This window comes from Pinus tabuliformis, chromosome 8, assembly GCF_031772625.1.
Source record: "Pinus tabuliformis cultivar Carrire ecotype Pingquan chromosome 8, CPIR1, whole genome shotgun sequence".
In the NCBI taxonomy this organism is placed as follows: Eukaryota; Viridiplantae; Streptophyta; class Pinopsida; order Pinales; family Pinaceae; genus Pinus; species Pinus tabuliformis.
Window position 1 is genome coordinate 513,280,792 of NC_142294.1, and position 22,761 is coordinate 513,303,552.

The following is a 22,761-nucleotide window of genomic DNA, read 5'->3' on the forward strand; positions in this document are numbered from 1 at the left end:
AACGAAGGGAGTCCAAGAGCAAATTACAGGCATTTCTCTGCCCCAAAGGTACGTATATGATTTCTGGGCACCACCGTCCACATAAACACACCCCAGGGCTTATAGAACTAGCTTGGCCGGGTCCACCCCATATCTCAGCGTCGCGGGGACTTCGTGTCTGTTGATGCCAGCGCGGGAATTGGCCAATAAATTGATGAGGCCCTCATCGTCCATTTCCTCGCATAGAGATATCAGCTTCAGTGGCGGCTTCACGTCGTCATTTAATGTAGGCGAGGTCTTAATAGGATTTCCGATGGTCTTTTCTGCAATGGACTTTTTCTCCGTGGTCTCATTAGGCTAGCCAGTGCTACTTTTCTGCGGCATAATTTTTCTCCAACAGGTGTTGGCTCTTTAGCAACGCTAACAGATCTCCAAACTCACACTATCTTGACTCTTTACGTAGCACAGTCGATTCTTCTGTTTCATAAACCCGCAACGTGGCCTCTATTTACAGACTACAATGTTAAATATCGCAGCACCATAGTCGATGGACAAATATAAACAAATACATATACTCTTTATTTCCTCGGCCCAGGAGAGGCCAAGCCCACGAGGGGCCAGGGCTCTGATACCATGATAAAATATGAAAATCCCAATTGTTTTATTAATCAAATGTAATTACATATATACAAGAAGTGTTGTCTCAAGATAGGTATGCTATGTTGGACACACAATCTATTGATTGAGGGAATATCTCAACCACACACCAACGTAGGAAATAGACCCTAACTACTAAGAATAGACTTCTTTACTTAGTAAGAAGCCCAACGGAGACAAGTAGGAATTAGATATTCCAACATTAAATAACTAGAGTCAAACTCGAAGTCTTAACTGAAACTGAAGTGGGACACTTAGAGGGATGGTTTTGACACCTAACAGATGGTTGGAATTAGATTCTCTAACAACTCTATCTCAAAATTCATCATGCTTAGTCAAAATTACATAAGCCAATCCCTTTAATGCAGTGTTACAGGCCTGGCCACAATGTCCTGACGGACTCCCCTCTCCAGGCTTTTATAGCTAGAGAATTGTACTGAAAATGTCTACTTGCGTGGGGAACAAGATATAGAGAAAATTACGGATATAAGTCGTGAGTTTTCTTTAAACATAGCCTATTCTACTTGGTTACTGTTATTAAATATTTGATCAAATATTATTGTTGCAAATAATACTAGTAATAATTCTTTCATTATAATAAGAATTTGGGAATTTTACTCATACAAGAGTAATACTCCAACCCAATAGTATCACTTTGTGAGACTTATATTAAACTAGCAATTGTCGTTAAAGGTAAAAAGGCACACTGAAGGAATAGAATATGTGGAGATATCATCTAGCCATAGCCCATTGCTGAATGCATATGCACAAGGTCTCACAAACTCTCCAATAAAATAAGTAATTAACATATAAATTGTTAATTATTAAATATCAATTAAATTTTTGTGGGCTCAAGTAAAATTAGTCATAAGTAAAATTGTCTATAAAATAGTGTCAAACTTAAAGAAATCTTGCATCGCTAAGTGGAGACCTTGTCAATTGAATAAACCAACTTTAGTATTTGTATTCATTAACCATTTTCAATTATGAAATGTTATGACTTAGTTTTTTATTTTTACAATATTTAATTATAAAAGTATATTTTTTTTAAAAGAGAACGAGTAAAAAGTAAAATTAGTCTAAGAAGAGTCTTTTCAATAGAAATCACATAGGAGAAAATTTTGCCGACAAGTTTGGAACCAGCAACGTTGGCAAAATTTTCTCCTATGTAATTTCTACTAATTCAACAAAATTAATCATTAACCACCCTCAATTATACAATGAACTAAGTTCCTTATTTAAAAAAAAAGGGCATAATAACTTTAATCTCCAATTTGGAAAACTTACATGAAAATAGGAAATTTGTAAAACTTAGAATCTAACCCAAAAAAAGCCAAAAATTACCATTTTTTTAATAATACTAGACAATAAAAAAAATTTCAATGAGATTTTGCCAAATTTAGAATCCTTTTTACAATGAACCCCACAATTATAAAAAAAAATACATAACTATATACAAAGTTGCAAAGTTCACCCTACAAAAGGTTAGGTTATGTTAATTTGATCTCACTTTATGATTATATTTTATAATAAATTTGCTCAAAAAATTGTTTTAAGAGGAAAAAAATTAAAATTATCACTATTTCTTTTCGATATATTTTATAGTTAGCTGTAAAATAAACTTTATTCCATGTCATAATATTACTTATTGGCCTAACAAAACTGTAATAACTTAAAACAATCATTAACCACCCTAAATTATACAATGAACTTAGTTCCGATTTTAAAAAATCATAATAACTTAAATACCTATATGTATTACATATTTAATTAGAAAATAAGTAAAAAAACTTAAAAAAAAAATAATTAGACATAGAAAAACTTTCTTATAATTCTAATAAATGTTAAATGTATTCAAAAAATTATAGAAAGAAAAAACTTGTAAAACTTACATGGAAATAGAAAATTTGTAAAACTTATAATATAATTATAGAAAAAAAAAAACTAAAAATTATCTAATATTTTTTTAACAATATTTTATGGTTAATAATATAAAATATCATTTTTATACCATATTATTAATAAAAATGATTAATTATACAAATAGTTTGAAAATGAAACTTTTTACAATGAACCGATAATTATCAACAAATAAATAGGAATATACAACTCTATAAAATTCACTATTTAATCTCACTATATGACAATGATTTCACAATAAGTTTACCCCCAAAATAAAATATTTTACGAAAAAATAAAATAAAATTATCACTCTTTTCTTTTCAATATATTTTATACTTAATTGAAGAATATAACTTTATTCCATGTCATAACATAACTTATTCGCCTACCAAAACTGTAAAAATAAAATTTTCATTCATGCTATATAAATTAAATTTTAATATTCGTTTTATTACATAATATCTTTTTTTTAATAAAATTTTATATACAATTAATTATAACAATATATACATTATCATCTAATGCATAAAATATATTGCATACCAAAATATAAACTTAAAAACATTTAAATTTCATTAATTCTTATATCATTAAACGTTATAAATTTACAATAAAACTTAAAACTTTCATTCATGCCATATTTAACCATTAAAACAATATTTGTTGAATATTTGAGTTGACAGAAATAAGTATACCTCTTTTATTGGAATTCATTGGATATCCTAACTGTAAAAAAATACGAACCCACACAAACGAAATTGATACTAGATTCAATCAAACGTGTGGCTTCATTTTACGACACCAGTAAGGAAATCAAACGCGTGTATAATACGTTCATTCATATTCTCATCCCAACCAAGATAGAAGCGTACATGGCTATGGCTACGGCTATGGCTATCGCTGCAACTCGCATCCATAGATTCAAGACTTGCTCCGCGAAATTCCCAAATCGAGTGATTCAGCCCACAAATGTTTCTACCGCTATTAAGAAAAAGAGAGTGATGCCAGGCAACCGCTCTGGCACTATCTTATGACAACAAACAGGGTTGATTTTAATTTCCAAAGCCAAAGATTCAAGACCTACTCCACAAATTTCCCAAATCTGGTGATTCAGCCCACAGATGTTTCTGCCGCCGCTAAAGAAAAAGAGGGTGATCCCAGGCAGTCGCTCTGCCACTATTTTCTGACAACAAATGGGGCTGATTTTAATTTCCAAACCAATAGGAGAGGGATTCGACCATGGATCTCTGTCTCCAACTCAAACATTCTAGCAATAATAATGCTCTAGGCAAGATATTCTCTCCCAAGATTGCACGTCAGAGATGTTCCAAGCGCTTTGGTCTGTCATTTTTGCGATTCTTATTGCAATTTATGCATATCTGTTAGTCAAATGAAAATTATCTTTGCTATTTGGACGCTAATTCTTAAAGATATTTCGATCCACGACTGTTAAAAAACCTTAACTTTTGTTCATCCGATGATTTTCTGCGGTTTCATAATCCCTCATCCGGTAATCTGACAAACGGCGCTTCAACGACGCCGGCAGGGTTGGTGGCAGAGGCAGGGATCACGTGGACGATGCTTAGACGCCGCCGGCAGGGCTGGTGGCAGAGGCAGTCATCGGCGGCAGGGCTGGTGGCAAAGGCAGTCATCCCGTGGTCCATGAGATGGATGGTGGAGATGACGAATTGCGAAAATTGCTCGCCATCTTCGGTTAAGCAAACGACAGAATACTCATGCAAAACTCTTTCGAACCCTTTCCACCTGTCAGGTTTTTTTTAACTAGATATAGGAGGACAAAAATCGAGCGTGGAGATTGGCTGGGGTGAACAGTTTTTGCTGAGCCAACTTCACAGAGGAACACCTTCTCTGTAAATATTCTTTATGTAATATTAATTATGCTGTTGTATATCTTTGTTGACTTTTTTTTATCGACCTGACATAGAATTATGCAATTTTTATCTCAGAAGACTCCTGATATAACATTTGATTACATTAGTATAGTTCTCTGGTAACAATTTTGGTGGAGCCAAGGGTCCAATGAAATCCACCAAACTCATGGCTCTAGAAAATAGAATCTTCCACATGGAAAACTATGCCGCTTATATAAAAAACAATGTTTCTTAAATTGACTACCTAAACACACAAGTTAATAAGATTACCTAAGCACACAAATTAATAAGATTGAATAATCATAAAGCAATGTTTCTCTAATTTCTTACTTGCAAAAAAACCTCTCCAAGATTATGGCCAATGTGTTATCCAAAGAGTTAGTTTAGCGACCAATAAAAGTAGAGTAAGCCAGTGATGAATCATCAGCATCACACCAAGTTATCTTTTCTATATAATCGAAATTAAATATGTCACAAAGTTCCTAAAGTATATGAAAGCAAGTTTAATGGCTCCAACCTACGAAGATGGGTTAACTAGATGAAGCACTATTTCTCCATCCAAGACATTATCACTAGAATAGTAGAATTTTAGCGGGTGTTGTGTAGTTGGATTGAGAGCATTACAAATGGTGGCCATGTTACAAGAAGTCTTATATGGGATACATTACATAGAGCTAATTTTTAAACACCATTTATGCTCACTTTGAAATTGACATCTATTTTGTCGAGTTGTTGATCGAGTTGCACCAAATAGGAATAATCAATACCGTATTATGGCCTATGAGTAATTTTCTATTGACATAAAGGGCATGCCTAGTTACTTTTCGAGAGAATTTCTTATCATTGGTTTAAGGGAGGGCATTTGAAAACAACTATTGATGGTTCACCTAACTACATGGTTGGAAACCTATAAGTGAGCTATGGAAGCATAACTCGTGGTAATTGTATAAACCAACAACCCACATCCAAGGATAATTTTAGGGGCGAATGTTCGCCCTTTGGCGAAATTAAGGGGTTTTCAATTTTTAGTGGGCGAATATTTTGTATCATAGTACATTTTTACAAATCACCTCAAATAGCCCACCTTATTTTAAGGGAGAGGGTAAAAAAGGTAAATTTAGCCCTTGAAATTAGGACTTACAACCTTCCATTCGCCCATTTTCAAGAATAGGTTTTATTTAAGTGAATCCATTCGCCCATTTTCAAGAATAGGTTTTATTTAAGTGAATCATATGGGCCAAATACCATATTTATAAAAGAGGTATGGTAAAATAATAAAATTATAAATAAATGAGAGGTATGGTAAATAAATAAAACATTTTTTATATTTACTCCATAAGTCACCTTATATACATGTAAGGGTGTAAACAAATAAAAATATAAGTAAAGTGGAGGTATGGTAAATAAATAAAACGTCTTTTTATACTTACTCAAAAGGTATGGTAAATAAATAAAAATATAAATAAACTAGACGTATCGTAAATAAATAAAACCTCTTTTTATATTTAGTCCATAACCCTCATTCTATTTATGAAGGCTCAAGAAAGAGGTTTTATTTAAGTGAATCCTATGGGCCAAATACCATATTTGTAAAAGACGTATGGTAAATTAATAAAAATATAAATAAACGAGAGGTATGGTAAACAAATAAAACATTTTTTTTATATTTACTCCATAAGTCACCTTATATTTACGAACACTCAAAAAATGGGTTATATTTAGGTGAAACCTATGGCCAAAATACTATGGGACAAATACCATGGACTAGATTGTTATTAATACCATGCAAAAAAACCATTATTAACCCTAATATTAGAATTAATAAAAATAAAAATGGCACATGGTATTGACCCATGGTATTCACCAAAATGGAACGTGGTATTGACCCATGGTATTCACCTGGAATGTAGCCTATTTAAATGGGGGAATTAAACCAACATGTAGCCTATGCTAAGATTCACTAGGACTTTACAAAGTTTTATTATTTAGTGAAAGACTCACCAAGATCTTACAAGATTTTATAATTGAGTAAAATATTCTAATAAAAATAAAAATGGCACATGGTATTGACCCATGGTATTCGCCTGGAATGTAGCCTATTTAAATGAGGGAATTAAACCAGCATGTAGCCTATGCTAAGATTCACTAGGACTTTACAAAGTTTTATAATTTAGTGAAAGACTCGCCAACATCTTACAAGATTTTATAATTGAGTAAAATATTCGCCATGCCTGGTGAGAGATTCGCCAAAAAATTATATATACATATTATATTATTGATAAAATCGCCTTCCATTTTTCCTATATACCATGGAGATTCGCCCATTTATTATATTTATAAATTTAGGGGGGCTTCTTAAAATTTTCCCTGCCCACATCATTCTTATCATGTCCCCCTTTTATATTTACACTAATCCCTGAACTTCCTAACCCTTAAGTTTCCATAGGTTGGTCTTGACAAAAGAAATTGAATACCCATGTCTTAAATTTTTTCATCACAATGATGAGTAATGGGTCAACTGATATATATGTAAGGAATAAAATTATTTTTCATAGACATCACCTAACCTAACATGCATCAGGAAATTTTATTGGAAGTGATCCCAAATCGAGATCTAGTAAAGACTACAATTCTTCCTCCTAAAGCAATCACCTTGAAGCCTTCCCATGGTGAACCCCGAATTTCCAACCATGATTCATTAGGATTTTTCACTTCCTAAACATTAACCTTGTTTTCCTATATCAAGAACAGAAAGGTCATTTCTTTTATCAATAGTGTCATCTCTCACAATTTTATCATTGCCAAGTTTCCATAAAAAACATCATTTTGATTACGTGGTACGCAATTTTCAAATAATTATAGTCAATTGAAATTTGATAAAATGTGATATCAATAGTGAGAAGATGAAACTTCAAATGGTGTACTATTTTCTTAAACCAAACATATTCACTATTGGGAAGGATGGAATTATGTATCTCTCACAGAAAAATGGTAATCAAGATTAGGTATCGTTATAATGGATCTCAAGGATTTGTCATTAAAATAGATTAGTAGTTGAGGTAAGGTTTATGGGAATGGTGTTGATGTAACTCTTACTTGTTTTATATGTGAAATCATATTTTATTATTGTTTATTTTTAGGTAGATATTTAAGTAGTTTGATATATTCTCTTTAGCTAGTTAACTTCATACATTTTCTTATATTGGTGTGTTGTTGAGATATTCACTTAACATAGAGAATATATGTCCAAAATAATTTTTATATTTTGAAACATAACTTGATGTATATCATAACATGGTATCATAGTAAGTTTGTGCATGAGTCCATCATGGGAGAGACCAGGTATATGAAACCCATGGGGAATAAAAGAGTATATTGAAGTATCTTGTTTCTAGGGTGTGTACATGTTTGTCCATCCTTTCAGTGCTTCCTAGGTTTGCAACTTATGTCTAGACATAGTGGTGTGGTATTTATAGATCATTGTGAAGTAGCAAACATGAGTTACACTGTGTGATATTTGCATGTAGTGTGGAGAGACTATACTGTACATGTCCAAGGAATTCTGTATAAAGAACTTGAGTGCACTTGTGTAAGGAACTCACATTAGAGGTTTGTTTTGAGATAATGAAGATTATGTTGGAAGGGGTTTTATTTATCGTCTTTTCATTTTTAAATGATCCCTACCAAATTGTAGTGAAACATCATCTTTCCCATTTAGATAGTCTGTAGAGAATTTACATCCTGAAACTATGGTAAGCTATGAAATTGTTCTTCCTCATATACTAGGTGCTCTTAGTGACGTGTCAAAGAAATTGTCGAAAATAAAAATACTATGCATTCGTTGCATTCTATGAGCATATGGGAGTAGAACAAGGATGATGGTGCTTACTAGGGATGAATATATTCATGCACGTGCAGGGGCTACTGAGCTTGTATAAATATTTGTGATTATTGTTGGATGGCCAATAATTGACCCAATATTATCTCCTTTCATTGAAACTGCGACTGTCGACTTTGGTCTAGATTTCAGTGAGCTTCAGGAAATTACTCATGGCTTCTCTACTAACATAATAGAGGTTATGTGTGAAATATTTACATAATACCTCTCATGTGTTGTTCCTTTGGCATTTGCTTCGTGTAACCTTGATGATGGATTGGCAGTGGATATTGATGAGTCTAATGGTTTTCGATAATATTATCTGATCCACATTAGGTCCTCCTTTTATGTTAAAGATCTTATCTAATGTAGGAAGAACCATTATGGTTATAAATGATGGTATTGTTCTCTTATAGGAGTTGGATTTGGCACATCTAGCTGCAAATTTTATGATTGAATTCACACTTAGGATGAGCAAGTAGGTGCTAGCACAACATGTATCACTATATTAATTGGTGAGATTTTTTATATAGTTGAAGCTTTTATTGACAAGGATTTTCACCCTACTCTAATTTAAAGAGCTTACAGTAAAGATAGAGGATAATATTGTTGTTCTTGAAAGGATTGTTATCCTATTGATATGAATGACCACCCAATAATGTTGAAAATGGCCAAAATTTGTATTCGAACAAAAATTATTGGCCAATTTGGATACCTCATTATGGATATGCAAATTGATAAGACCACTACTATGGGTGTTGATATTGGGAATTGGTTGTGTGAAGTTTATATAAAGAACTATGTTAAAGTAGAGAAGTTTCTTAGAGGTTAGTTAGAAAATTCAAAGGTTCTTAGGGGTGTTATGTTTATCAAATATGTCGTAGCACTTGGTAAAATGAAGATAAAATTTGAAGTCGAAAAGTTCCTCAATGAGAGACTTTTGATTGGAAGGTGACATAATTAAACTAGCATACCATTGGACCTCATGGTAAACACTTTGTATCATTTTTTAGTGCATTTTTAGTGAACTAAAAAAATTTCTCTTGAATTTTCTTGAGATTTGTAAACATATTTAACCTAGTGAACTAAATAGTTTATTATGATTTTGTTAGAATTGACAACTCATAGAGTAGTGGAACATCAAAATAATGTTTCAACTAAAATGAAAACAAATATGACAAAGATGAATATGAAGAAGATGCCCATGACATAAAAAATTGTAGAAGAAAAGATGGAATTTTATTCATGTATGTATGTGTTATTAATTCCTGCTCATGTATGCAATAGTGTTGTAATAATTTTGTGATGTAAACATTAATCATGAGTCTGCATAGTGATAAGTGTTGTAGCTAGAAATGAGTTATATGTAAGAGTTTTTCTCCTCAAACTATTTGTCAAGTAGTGCATAATGAGTCCACTTTGGCATTTGCATACTAAAAGTAAGATTAAGATCGATACATTTTGTATCCAAACTACCTTCCTAGAGATATGACGAGTATAGTGGATGGAACCCATGTATCCTGGTAAATGGACGTAGATCCATAAGATGGTGAGTGACTCATCCTTCATGATCATATTGATATTAGACCTTATTGTAACAATAGGTTATAAAATAACCTGAGGTATCAATGGTATGATTAGCTTACAACCAATACATGATGAAAATTCATAAAGTGAAAGGAGGAGCATGTACACTTTTTGAGGTGGAAGCAGTTGTTCCATTGTTCTCGCTTAAGAACCCAAGTGTTGATTGCAGCCTAAATTTTTTGAAGTGGAAACATGAGTTGACAATAGGAAGGATAGAGAGGTCTTGAATACAACATATAGTTCTTTGGATATTTGTCCAAGAATAACTAGTAATAGTGTATGCTAAATCATTATGGCCATACAGGTTGGTTGGTGGATGAAAAGCGAAGTTAAAATTTTGTGAATTGAGTAATAACAAAATCATGAAGATATTTTAATGTCATCAACACATTGTATTTATAGCAAGTCTTATATCATGTTTAAGTTAATATAGTGGTCCATGCAAATGTTTGAGTAGGTACCCAGTATCTCCATGAGGAGGAGTGTTCTACTAGCATCTATTTAACATGAAAAGGGAATATTATTGTAAGGCTTATATAGGTACACATATCTATTTATCATGTGTCCCTAATGACTAGTATGAATTTTCAATTTTAGCTAAATAGGCTCTATTAGAGAGTTCTTTAACACTCAAAGGAGTGGTTCATGTGTTGGTTGGATTCTCTATGAGTGGAGGATATTGTTGGGCGTAGACTTTGGGAGGTGAAGTTTTACATTTAGGTGGAATTTGTTGATAGGTTGGACAAGAGGTAGATTTTGATAATCATAAGGCACGTTGGCTTGTAGTGGAGTCTGTGCTTCAAAGAAGTAGCTGAAGACCTCAATCATGAAGATTAAGAAAAGTAGTCGTTAAGGGGGACTGTTAGAGCATGTAACTCCTACATCTCTTTTGCACGTGATCATATTTTTATTGTTGATATTATGGTGACTATTAGGTAGAGATGGTTCTCTAAGTAGAGCCTATTTCCTAGTTTGCAGGAGGTAGTTAGATGTAGTTGGCTTGATGGATTCTCTCCAACCAGTTAGCTTCCTAGATTAGTATTTGGTAGAGCGTTAATGTTTGATTGAGATATTCAGAAATTATATGTCGAAGATAGTTTTCATATCTTGAGACATAATTTAATGTATTTATATTTGTATTATTACCTATTTAATATAGAGGGATTCCCACAATTTTTGTGTCTCTAATCTATTGTCACATACCTTAACAAATGGAATGGTGAAATTGTGTCTCCAATATTCATGATCTATGAATTAAAGAAGAGTGGTTATGGTTATGGTGCATGATACATATATGGTGTACTATAGATCTATTTGTTGGTTTAATAAATCATTCATATTCCTACCATATTTGTAACAAAATCATTAGTAATCCATATAATTATATTTGATTTATTGGTGGGTTAATTAGATAATCATATCCCTACCATAGTTGTAACAAAATCATTAGTAATCCATATAATTATATTTGATTTGCAATTTAATTAATTCTAATGCATATGAACACAAGTTATTGATTTATTAGATTGGAAGTGGATTGGATGCGGAAAAGCAGAAACTAGGTATGTTATGAGTGGATTTGTTTGTGTAGTTACCCGTTAACGAGATCACGCATCTACATAAGTATATAGACAATGAAGGAGATCAAATCAACGTAAGTATATAGACAATGAAAGAGATCAAATCACCAAATGTTACGAAACCAATTGCTAATTCATTCATATAGTTAGCTTGTCCATATCATTGAGGCACATGCTTGGTGTAGATCATTGAAAATGCATGTATGGTCAATTGAATACTTGCATGTGTATATTACTTTGGTGGGTCATAGCGATTCATGTGGATATTTCAAAATACGTTTTAGGTCAGCTGAAGACTTGCACGTGCAGATTGCTTTGGTTGGTAAGGGTGATTTATAATATGGAAAATATCTCTCGTACTTTCGTCAAAGCAAAATGGGCGAGGGTAAAATGATCTGAAGAGGTAGTGAAGAATGCTATGAAAAACGTTATATGGAACCATTCACCAAAGTTGCTTCTTTTTAATTGAAGTTTGTTGGCATTCTACTATACCCTTATATGGAATTGCCTCTCGGAGCTAATATAATGCATGACATATGTATGTCATGTGAATTTTGATGATGTTTATATTTTTCTTGTGTCTCAATAAATTGGTGAGGTCATGATATACATCATGTATGTTTATATAGTTTATGATTAATAAAGTATTGAGCTGTGTATTGACTTGTGTATATGGAAATGCGTTCAAAACTATGGGAGGAGAAATACCATTAGAATTTTTCAATTACTGTGAAAGAATGTTGCCAATAAAATGGGATTACTATTTCATACTACAAGCCTCTAGAGTTGTTATAATTACTAATTTAAAATCCCAAAGAAACATGTGCTCATCACTAAACACCCGAGCTCAAAGTCACTATAATGTGAGATTTTTCTCGATGAAAATATTTAAATAAATGCATAGTATTTAATAACATATAATTTGTTTCTTATTTTGTTGAAATTTCCGGACCTCTACTTCTATTTCCATTTCAGCAAGATCATAAAGATAGAAAACAACTTCATTACCCTTACAATGGATAAAAAATGCAGGGGCACAGTCATTTAAATATATCTTAAAATTAATTGCCTTGGAGGCCATTGGTATGTTTAGATTTTTTACAAGACTAAATGGACATTGATGAACAAGTAATTTAAGAAATAATTTCAGGGCTTCACTAACTTTCTCCTACGTCAGGTCCTTACTTGCGTTATTCCAAGGTGGGTTATGACTTCCTTATTACAGGGTAGTAGTGTCCTACGGAGCTAGCAACCGACGAGCAGAAGGGTGGGTTGTCTGACTTGTCTTATAACTCGAGACCTCTGCTGCCAAATCTCGTTTGCCCATGAATCTTTCATGTATTGTTTGTCCATTCGATCACCGTCTTGCTTTTTGTCAGTTTTCGCACGAGTAACGACTCGGTGAGGCAGTCAATCAGTCGTACTAGTTGTATTGATGATAGTTTTTACTGGTGATAGTAATGGGGATAGAGCGGCTGGTGCTATTTGTTTACTTGAAGTTAGCAACCTAGTTGCCTGTGTCAATGATGTTGATGGTAGGGATTCACGGTCCAAGGGTTAGTTTGGAGATTGGTTTTCACAGGTCTGGCGGTCTATTCCTGAGTAACCACGATTTCTTTAGTTAAAATAATTTCACTTACCTGCTATCAATGTTTCTAAAGATGGCCTCTTCAAGCTCTTCAACTGCCATCATTAGGCTTTCTAACTTTGCCACTGTTTCTATTAGCAAAGCAGAAAAGCTAACAAGAGGAAGGATCTCCATAAATGAACAACTGCTTTGCTTCATTTCTCTCATTTCACATATTTTAGCAGCTTGATCTCTTGACGTATCTGTTTGTACACCTTCTTTCTGCATACTAATTCCAATTGACCCTCTATTTATCAGATCAGCCTGTTTTGCCGGCTTTGGTATTGAGGAGGCCTGTAAATTTTCTGTTCTAGTTAATCCTTCCAAGAAATTTTGTGGAACTCTCAAGGGCTTCTCCTCCAGAACTATCCTCCTCTTACTATTGATAAAAAGCTCTGGCTGAAGTTTCAGGGAACTTTGTAGATTCTCCACCACTGCTCTTAACCGATCCATCATTAAATGTGGACTTTTACTTCTTCTGGTCCTTATTCTCTCAGCCAGTTCACGGAGAATGTTTGCGGCTTCTCTACCCATGTCAATGAATGACGTTTTCAAATTTTCTCTTACTGCAAAAGGAGCCTGAACAAATAACATGATCATCAATGATTATATGATACGAAATTAATCAGTGTATGAAAATGTAATAGTATTGCATTGGAATTTCCACCAAAACCTGAATCTCAGATTTTGAAAATTCATGTAAAGCTTTCACACAGTAGGCGCAATGTCGGGTCATGATTCCCACTTTTTCATAGAGATTCCATGGATATCTGAAGAAGAAACGTCCATGTGGTGGCTCCCAGATGGCAAAACTTGCCTACGAAATTCACATAAGTTTCTTAGTAAATGGATCACCAAGTTTATATAATAGGAAACGACAATACAAGCTTATACAGTATGATATTTACCAATGACTCTTCCGTGGCTTTCGAGTTCAGCACAAATTTACAAGCTCTTGGAACCTCATCATAGCCTGATTCCTGGCAATCTTTCGGCTCCACGAAGTATTTTGTGACACATTCTGTTGGTATACAAACAAATTTTATGTTAAAAAATATAGCCATTTTTATATACTACTAGTTATTATTTTTACAACATCTGTTACTTTTGCGGGAGCATGGCGCTAACGATACAAGCAATGGTTTTGAAATATGCTTACAAAATAGAAAGATAATGTAAAGCAGCCATACTTAATTGGATTGCAGATTTTAGAGGTTTGGCAGCCATCTTTATTTGTATTATAGATTTAGGAATATTTTGAAATATGATCATAAATTGAGCTTATTTTTATTACCTTATTTTAATTTCAAAATATTATCAAAATCTACAACAAATATTTATAATAATCAATCTTTAACCTACATGAAAATTAAAAACATTTCATTTATTGTTGTTTCGGTCGACGCCTTACCTTCTAGAGATTTAGCTAATCCTTCCATGTTACATAAAATGGAATTGTGAAGATCATCTCCAGCCCACACAGGAAAAATGATCACGTTAATAGCAAGTGAGAGCGCACAACCTATGACAATCATAGACATCTGTTGATACGCCATTTTGAAAATATTTTCGGCACGATAACTAGTAATGGCTATGAGATTGTGGGTGAGAATGAAGACGACCACCACATAATCGTATTTTTTCTTGATCATAATTGGAAAGAAACGTGAATATGTGGACCATGCACCTGCATCACCGAAATGGACCAGATTCATTAGAATCCTGAAAAGTAAAGGGTCAAATATACCATGCAGAATTGAATCTTCAAGTATATAAGAATGAGATGGTATTGACCTATGACAAAAATGGAGACAACCAGTATAACAAGTTCACATCTTTTCCCTGTAAGTTCCGCAACATAGCTCACACCGACTCCTAAGAATCCCGCCAAGAACGTCGCACAAGATATGTTCAGACCTTTGCTCAACGTAGCACCTGCATTATATTACCATGGCCCAAAACGTTAATTCATTAAAGTTATAGCCGAATAACTGTTCTAGTGATAGGACATACTCATGATACTGTCATATCGAAATTCTATAAATACACCGACCTTTATAAAGATTATTGTTAGTTATAATATTCTATAATAAGATATGATGATAAAGAGGCAACAACAGAGAGAATGAAAAATGTAAATGACATGAAATTTATAACATTACAGAATATTTAAGATGAAGACAAAGAGCAGGATATTTACAATCTGAAGTGTAACATGGGGGAGGGGGATTGTGTAACTTATGGATATTCCTCTTTGGAAATTTATTGCTCACGTGTTCTTCCTCCTTCTCTATTTGGATGTGTTTATTATGGGTCTAGTGCATCTGATATGCAATGTCCAGTCCATAATGAAGTAGGAGAAGAAATTCTATTATGTTATACCATTCATTATTTTACACTTAAATTGCCAATTTTCCCATTATAATTATAGGTGATTATAACATTATGTTAAACTCAGTTATTCAGTTTTAACCAAACATACATAGTAATGATTATGTTCATCGTTATTATTGATAATTTGAGGCTTTTTGCTATTTATATCTTACGAGGTGTTATCTTCCGAAATCATCACATTCATTTTTATTATAATTGACATTTGGAATTACCTGTTCTTCATTATCATTATTATTAAATGCATTGCTTCATTTCCAGTATTTCCGTGAGAAAATGTGTTATCTTCCTAAATCATCACCTTCATTTTTATTATAATCAACATTTCGAAGAACCTGTTTATTATTATTATTATGAAATTCATTGCTTCATTTCTAGTATTTCTGTGAGAAAATTAAAAACTTCCCAGAGCACCGTATGTCAGAAATATAAAGCACATTTTAATATAGCAAAGTATCAAGGAATTTGGAGATTTTAATACTGAATTAATTACAAATTTCTAACATATTATAAAATCTAAAATATTTCAACATCCCATAAACAAAATGAAAGAGTTTTATATATAATTACCTACAGTGAATTCAAAAGCCAGGATGACAGCAACGACGGCCCATATGGCATTCCCACCGAAGGTGTCAAACATTGGCCTGACGAAGTAGAAAACAGACGCCATGGACAGTGCAAGGCCAACTTTGATGGAGTGGATAACTTTTCGATGATCGTCTGCACCCACTTGCCAAATCCGCGTGCACACAGAAAGGACAGATCTTTTCCATCGCTTGCAAGCGTGTGATATTCTGGTAACCAGACTTTCTTGGAATTTCTTCCGGATGGTAGTCACATCCATCTTTCCCTGGATATTAATCTTCCACTCCATCGATTTCTTTCAACGAAAACTTACTGCAATGTAAGAAAATAAGCACTCTTTACTCTTTACTGCAATATCAGTCAAGCTCTATTCGATTGCCTGAACCTACAAGTAATTTAACTTCGACGAGCTCGCTCTATTTCATAATCAATTATGTCCAGTCGAAGTAATGCAGTGCTACAGGCCTGGCCACAATGTCCCAGCACACTCCCTCTCCGTGCGAGGGAATGGTACTGAAAATGTCTGGTTGCGTAGGGAACAAGATATAAAGAAAATTAGTGCCATAAGTCGTAAGGAGGGTGACGTGAATATTTAGGAAAATGTAAAAAGCAGTTTGGAACTATTACGATTACTATTACAATCGTGGGCGGCGGGGAACACAGCCCAAGAGTTCTTCCCCTCCATCATTACGACTTATAAAGAACAAAAATCGAGTGGCCGAATGAGAAGGAAGACTATTTTTTTTTCCCGAAAATTTGAGAGTTGTATTTGTCTTAGGAGTCTGTTTTTTCCAAAATCCGTTTTTAAGTTATGTAATTTTTCAATAAAGATACTTAAATATTTGGAGTCTATTTTTTCCACAGTCCACTTTGATACTGTGATATATTTATCTTTTTTTTTTGTAGTTTTTTTTCTCCGGATAAATTGGCATTTGAATATATTTATTTACTTAGTAACATTTGAATATATTTGTTTATTTTTATTTTTTTTGGATTTTTGTGATTCCTATTTTGAATAAATTTTTTTTGTAAACATCAATATAATGACTTTAATGAATTTACATAATGTGACCTTTTCTTATCAGATTAAAAAATCTTTTTTAATAATAATATTTGAATATTGGTTAAAAACTAATTTATTTTATTATAAAATTAAAAATGAAAAAAAAAAAATTAATTTTAAAAATTCACAGAGAATTTTTTTCGAAAACTAAAAATTACATAATTTTATTTACAAAATTAGAATGTTTATTTCTAACCGAGTTAATATCACAAAATTATATTGTTTATTTCAAACCGAGTTAATATGACAAATAAAATAAAACCTTAAACTAAATTGTATGTATGTCTTCTTCAACCCAAGGGACTCATATGCAACCACGACGGAACTTTCATACTTCTTTCGATTCAACGAGAAATCAACGGTCTTGTATCCAAAGCAACTTTTAAAGATACATTTAACGCAATGGTCTCATACGTAAGCCATGACGCAACGCATAAAGATACATTTAACCCAATGGCCTCATACGCAAGCCATGACGCAACATTCAAATATAAATGTGTTGCAATATTAGGACTTTTCTCAACTGGATTGTTTAAGCAGTATTAGGATTCTCTCTAAGTGTATTTCAACTCTACTTTATAATTCATTTGATTTGATTTTTTAATTATTTTGAAATTTATAATATATATAAATAAATGAAGTAATATTTTTTTTAAATTGTTATTAAGTAAATTTAGAATTGAGTTGGTGAGATTACTATTTTATTTTTGAGTTTAATTCAACAACACACAGACTATACTAGATAAGTAAACTGAAATTTGAATAAGACCTCAATATTTGTTGGATAATATCTTCCTATGCATGCATTTGCCATTCCACTAACTTCACTACCTCTATTCTCTAAAAACTTACTTTCCGTATTGAAGTTGTTCTTAGGATTAAGGACACCCTAGAGGCTCGAGGCCATCATTATTCTATTTTATTTGTTAATCTAGCTTCTTTGATTCAAAATGATTTTAACCCTGTCTTTAATATAATAATTATATTGCAATTCTAAAAACCTATAAAAAATAACAAATTAAAATTAAGTATCTATTTAATGTAGTTGTTAATTTAATTTTGACTTAGTTATAAAGTTGTTAACTTAATTTTGACTTAGTTATAAAGTAGCTAGAATAATTTTTGGGTCAAGAGGCTTCTATAATGGGATTTTTATTTTTGACTTAGTTATAAAGTAGCTAGAATAATTTTTGGGTCAAGAGGCTTCTATAATGGGATTTTTATTTTTGTTGCGGATTATGAGAATATCCCATAATCTAATATATAAGAGTGATCTAAGATATAAGAGATAAGTCCCACGCTCTATAATGGGATTTTTATTTTTGACTTAGTTATAAAGTAGCAAGAATAATTTTTGGGTCAAGAGGCTTCTATAATGGGATTTTTATTTTTGTTGCGGATTATGAGAATATCCCATAATCTAAGATATAAGAGTAATCTAAGATATAAGAGATAAGTCCCACGCTCTATAGAACAAAAATAGACTTTAAAGCAAGATTAGAATTTTTTCTAAGTGTGTTTCAACTCAACTCTATATTAATTTATTTGAAAAATATTTTATTATTTCTAAAACTATATATAAGTTGGTATCAATTTAATTTAAGATGTAAATAAGTTTTGTGAATGTTCTTATAATTATAATTTATAATTTATTTTTGGAAATCTTCCATTCCTTATTGAAATTATTATTAGAATTAGGATACCCCTAAATGTTAGTGATTTATTTTTCATTCTAACTTCTTTTATTGAGAATGATTTTTCCTATGTCTCTAACAATTATTATAATATTGGCTATACTAAATTTAAGAATCTATTTAATATAGTTGTTAAGTTAATATTCACTATAATGTAGTTAGAATAATTTTTTAATCTAGAGACACTCTATAGCTTAATATAAGGGAGAATACAAATTAAATTTAAAACGATATTATTATTATTTTAAGTTTACTCTAATCCATTTGACAAAATATTTTATAATTTTTAAATTTTCATATTTGAAACCATGTAAGTATTTGTATCAATATACTCTAAAATGTATATAAGTGTTTATCGATGTTACTATAATTTTAGTTTATAAAGTAATGTCTATAAAGTAATAATCCTTTTTAAAAAACTTACTTTCCTCACAAAGTTATTATTAGGATTAGGGATACCCCTAAAGGTTAGGGTAAATTATTTTTATACTTTATTTCTCATTTTAGATTCTTTGACTCAAAATTATGTGTCCTTTATAAAAAGAAAGGAATGTATTTAATTGGTGAACAATTGTAACAAAGGAAATTTGGCTGACCTAATTAAGAGCACATCCACCTCTAGGTTGATTATTCCCAGCCAATTAACACAATGATGGATAAGGAATTGTGTCCCTATTATAGATTGTTTCCTCATGTAGAGGTTAGACATAGGGCCATTCCACCAACACCCCACCCACCCATCATCGCGCCCTCGCTACCTAAAAAAATAGACAACAAACTCTCCATTAACACTAATAAATAGAAAAGAAAACTATGAAGACAATCCTAGTTGGGTGGGTAAAATATGAGTTCCAAAAGGGTGTGGAAAAGAAAATATTTTGAATGCAAACCTCTACCATGCATTATATAGAAAGGATGATGAGCATATCGATGTTTTTTTGGAACTTCTACAAAAGAAAACTTGTATCATGGATCATGAGGGCTCTTAGAATCTAGAGTTGAAAATAAGTAATTTAATGATAAGAAAAACCTTCAATTACATTTAGCTTGGGATATTACGTTTCATACTGTGTACAAGGAGGGGAAATTAAGGAATACATTCTTTTATCACCCAAACTCTCACTTTTCATAATTTACCATGTAAAAATTTCATTGAGTGAGGTGGTATGGATGTTTTTTAATATCATTGCTTGAATCCTTAACGTCACCAACTTGTATGTGCATGATGAACTATGAAAGAGAGTAATGTTATGTGACTGGCTAGTTGAATATCTGTCAAAGGTTGACTAGTTATTATGTGGTCCTTTTAAGTAAATGGATTCTCATAATGATGATATTATCATTAACCTTTCCTTCATTCTTGTTATGGTACTACCCTAACCTCCTTACCTCAAGGTACTTAGGTATTAATGAATTAATCCATGAAGCAATTTTATATGCGTGTTGAATTAGTGAATTAATGTATCATGTCATCTTTTTAGAAGAAGGCTCATTTGGTAATTAGTAGGTGGTTATTCTATATAAAAGGCCATGCTAATTAAATAAGCCAAACTATATGATTAATACTCATTATGATGGTAAACAAATACTTAGGGTTTTACTAGTGACAAACTATTTCATGTCATTAGATAATATATTACTAGTGACAAAAACATGACTTTAGATAATATATTCACTAACATGGAAAATTATTCCTTTTATATCGAAGCCATTTTTTGTAAAATTGACTACCTAAACAAACAAGTTACTAAGATTAACTTATTACAAAACATAGTCTCTCTAAGCACAATAATTTGTAATTTCAGAAATAAAATAAATTAGGTTGTATTCAAAACATAGCTTATCGTCCTTGGTTAGTATCACTAAATATTTGATCAAATAATATTGTTGGATACCTTAAGTATAATAATAATAATAATAATAATAATTCTCTTAGGAACTCGCAAAATTTACCCTTTTTTATGGAAAATAGAAATAATAATCATATTAATTATCCTAGAATAAGCCCATTGGGGGTAGTTTAATTGGTGATCGCCGTGATATGAATTATTGTGTAAACAATGATATTCAAGGATCAAATCCCCATAAGTCAAAAATAAATCTCCTAGAATAATAGGAATTTGGGGATTTTCACCCATAATATTACTCATACAACAATAATACTCCATAGGGAGTGAAAGAAAAAAAACCTAGCTAACCAAATAATACCATTTTCTAAGACTTACATCAAAATATTATTTATATGATATTAATTACATTGGTGTGTATCTTTGTTGACCATTTTGGTGGACATGGCCTACAACTGTGGGATATTTATCTCAAAAGACTCCTTGTATGACATTTAATTACAATAGTATAGTAATATAATAACCATTTTGGTGGACCCAAAGGCCAGATGACATCCACCAAAAACATGACTATAGGGAACATAATCATCCACACACACAATTATTCCCTTTATATCAAATCAATGTTCTTCAAACTATCTACCTAAACAAACAAGTTTCTAAGATATACTAATTATAAAGAAATGTTTTTTTAATTTCCTATATGAAAGAAAAACTCTCCAAGATTATAGCCAATGTCATATCCGATGAGGTAAACTAGTGACCAATAGAAGTAGAATGAGCTAGTGGTGAATCATTAATAAGGGGAGGGAATCACACCAAGTGAGCCTTTCTATATAATCTAAACTATATATGTAACAAATTTACTAAAGTAGATAAAAACAAGTTTGATGGTTGGACCCCAACAAGATGGGTTAACCAGATGAAACACTACTTCTCCATCCAAGACAATATTAATAAAATACCAGAATTTGGGTGGGTATGGTGTATTTAGATGGGGATGATTGTAAATGATGGCAATGTGACAAAAATTCCTATGTGGGATATATTGCCTGCAAACAATTTCTGAGCAACATTTATAATAACCTTAAAATATACATCTATTTTCTTCAATTTATTGGTTGAGTTGCCCCAAATAGGAATAATCAAATAGAATATTATGGCCTATGAGTAATTTTCTATTGACAGGGAGAGCATGCCCAGTTATTTAAAAAAAAAATACCATTGGTTTAAAGGAGGACATTAGCGAAAATTATTGATGGTTCACCCAAATAGATGATTGGAAACCTATAAGTGAGTTATGTAAGCACATGTTGTTTCATAATATAAACAAACAACCACATAAAATCAATTACTAATGTCCCCCCCTTCTATATTTACCCCCCACACACCCTCAACTTCCTAACCCCTGAGGCTCATGATAGGTTGATCTTGATAAAAGAAATTGAATATCCATCTCTTACTTTATTTTTTTTATAACAATAAATAATGGGTCAAATGACATATATGTAAGGAAAAAAAAACTAATTTTCATAGATTTATATCACCTACCCTCACATGCATGAGGAAATTTTAAAGGAAGAAATCCCAAATCTAGATCTAGTAGAGACTACACTTTCTCTCCTAAAGAAATCACCTTGAAGCCTTCTTATGAGGAAACTCCAAATTTCCCACACATGATTTATTAGGAATTTTCCACTTCCTATAAATAAATCTAGTTTCCTATATCAGGCATACAAAGTTCATTGGTATAATCGACAATGGAATCTCCCACAATTTTGTCATTGTCAAATTACCGGGACAAAAACTATCATTATGATGATGTGTTCACAATTTTCAAATAATGAGAGACTCAATGCCTCTAATTTGATCATATTTTCTCTTGAAATTTCTTTAACTCCCAATTATAATTCAGTCTATGAAGATTTTTAAAATCAATCCCCAATAAAATCACTTTCAAAATCAAGTCCAAAAAATAACTTTCAAATCCAACCCAAAAAACTCACTTTCAAAATGTAGCCACAAAAACTCACTTTAAAAATTCAGCCCAGAAAGCTCACTTAAAAAATCCATCCCA

At 32.0% G+C, this 22,761-nt stretch overlaps 1 protein-coding gene across 1 annotated transcript; it reads right to left on the reverse strand.

Annotated features, from left to right (window-relative positions):
• Window positions 1-12,563: 12,563 nt before the first annotated feature.
• On the reverse strand, window positions 12,564-16,470 carry LOC149236374 (aluminum-activated malate transporter 14-like). The gene is made up of 6 exons (XM_089368878.1): window positions 16,063-16,470; window positions 14,896-15,036; window positions 14,513-14,788; window positions 14,010-14,122; window positions 13,775-13,918; window positions 12,564-13,680 (listed from the first exon to the last, which is right to left on the reverse strand). Exons 1-6 carry the CDS (start codon window positions 16,367-16,369, stop codon window positions 13,111-13,113), a joined length of 1,551 nt encoding a protein of 516 aa, XP_089225004.1. The 5' UTR covers window positions 16,370-16,470; the 3' UTR covers window positions 12,564-13,110.
• Window positions 16,471-22,761: the final 6,291 nt, after the last annotated feature.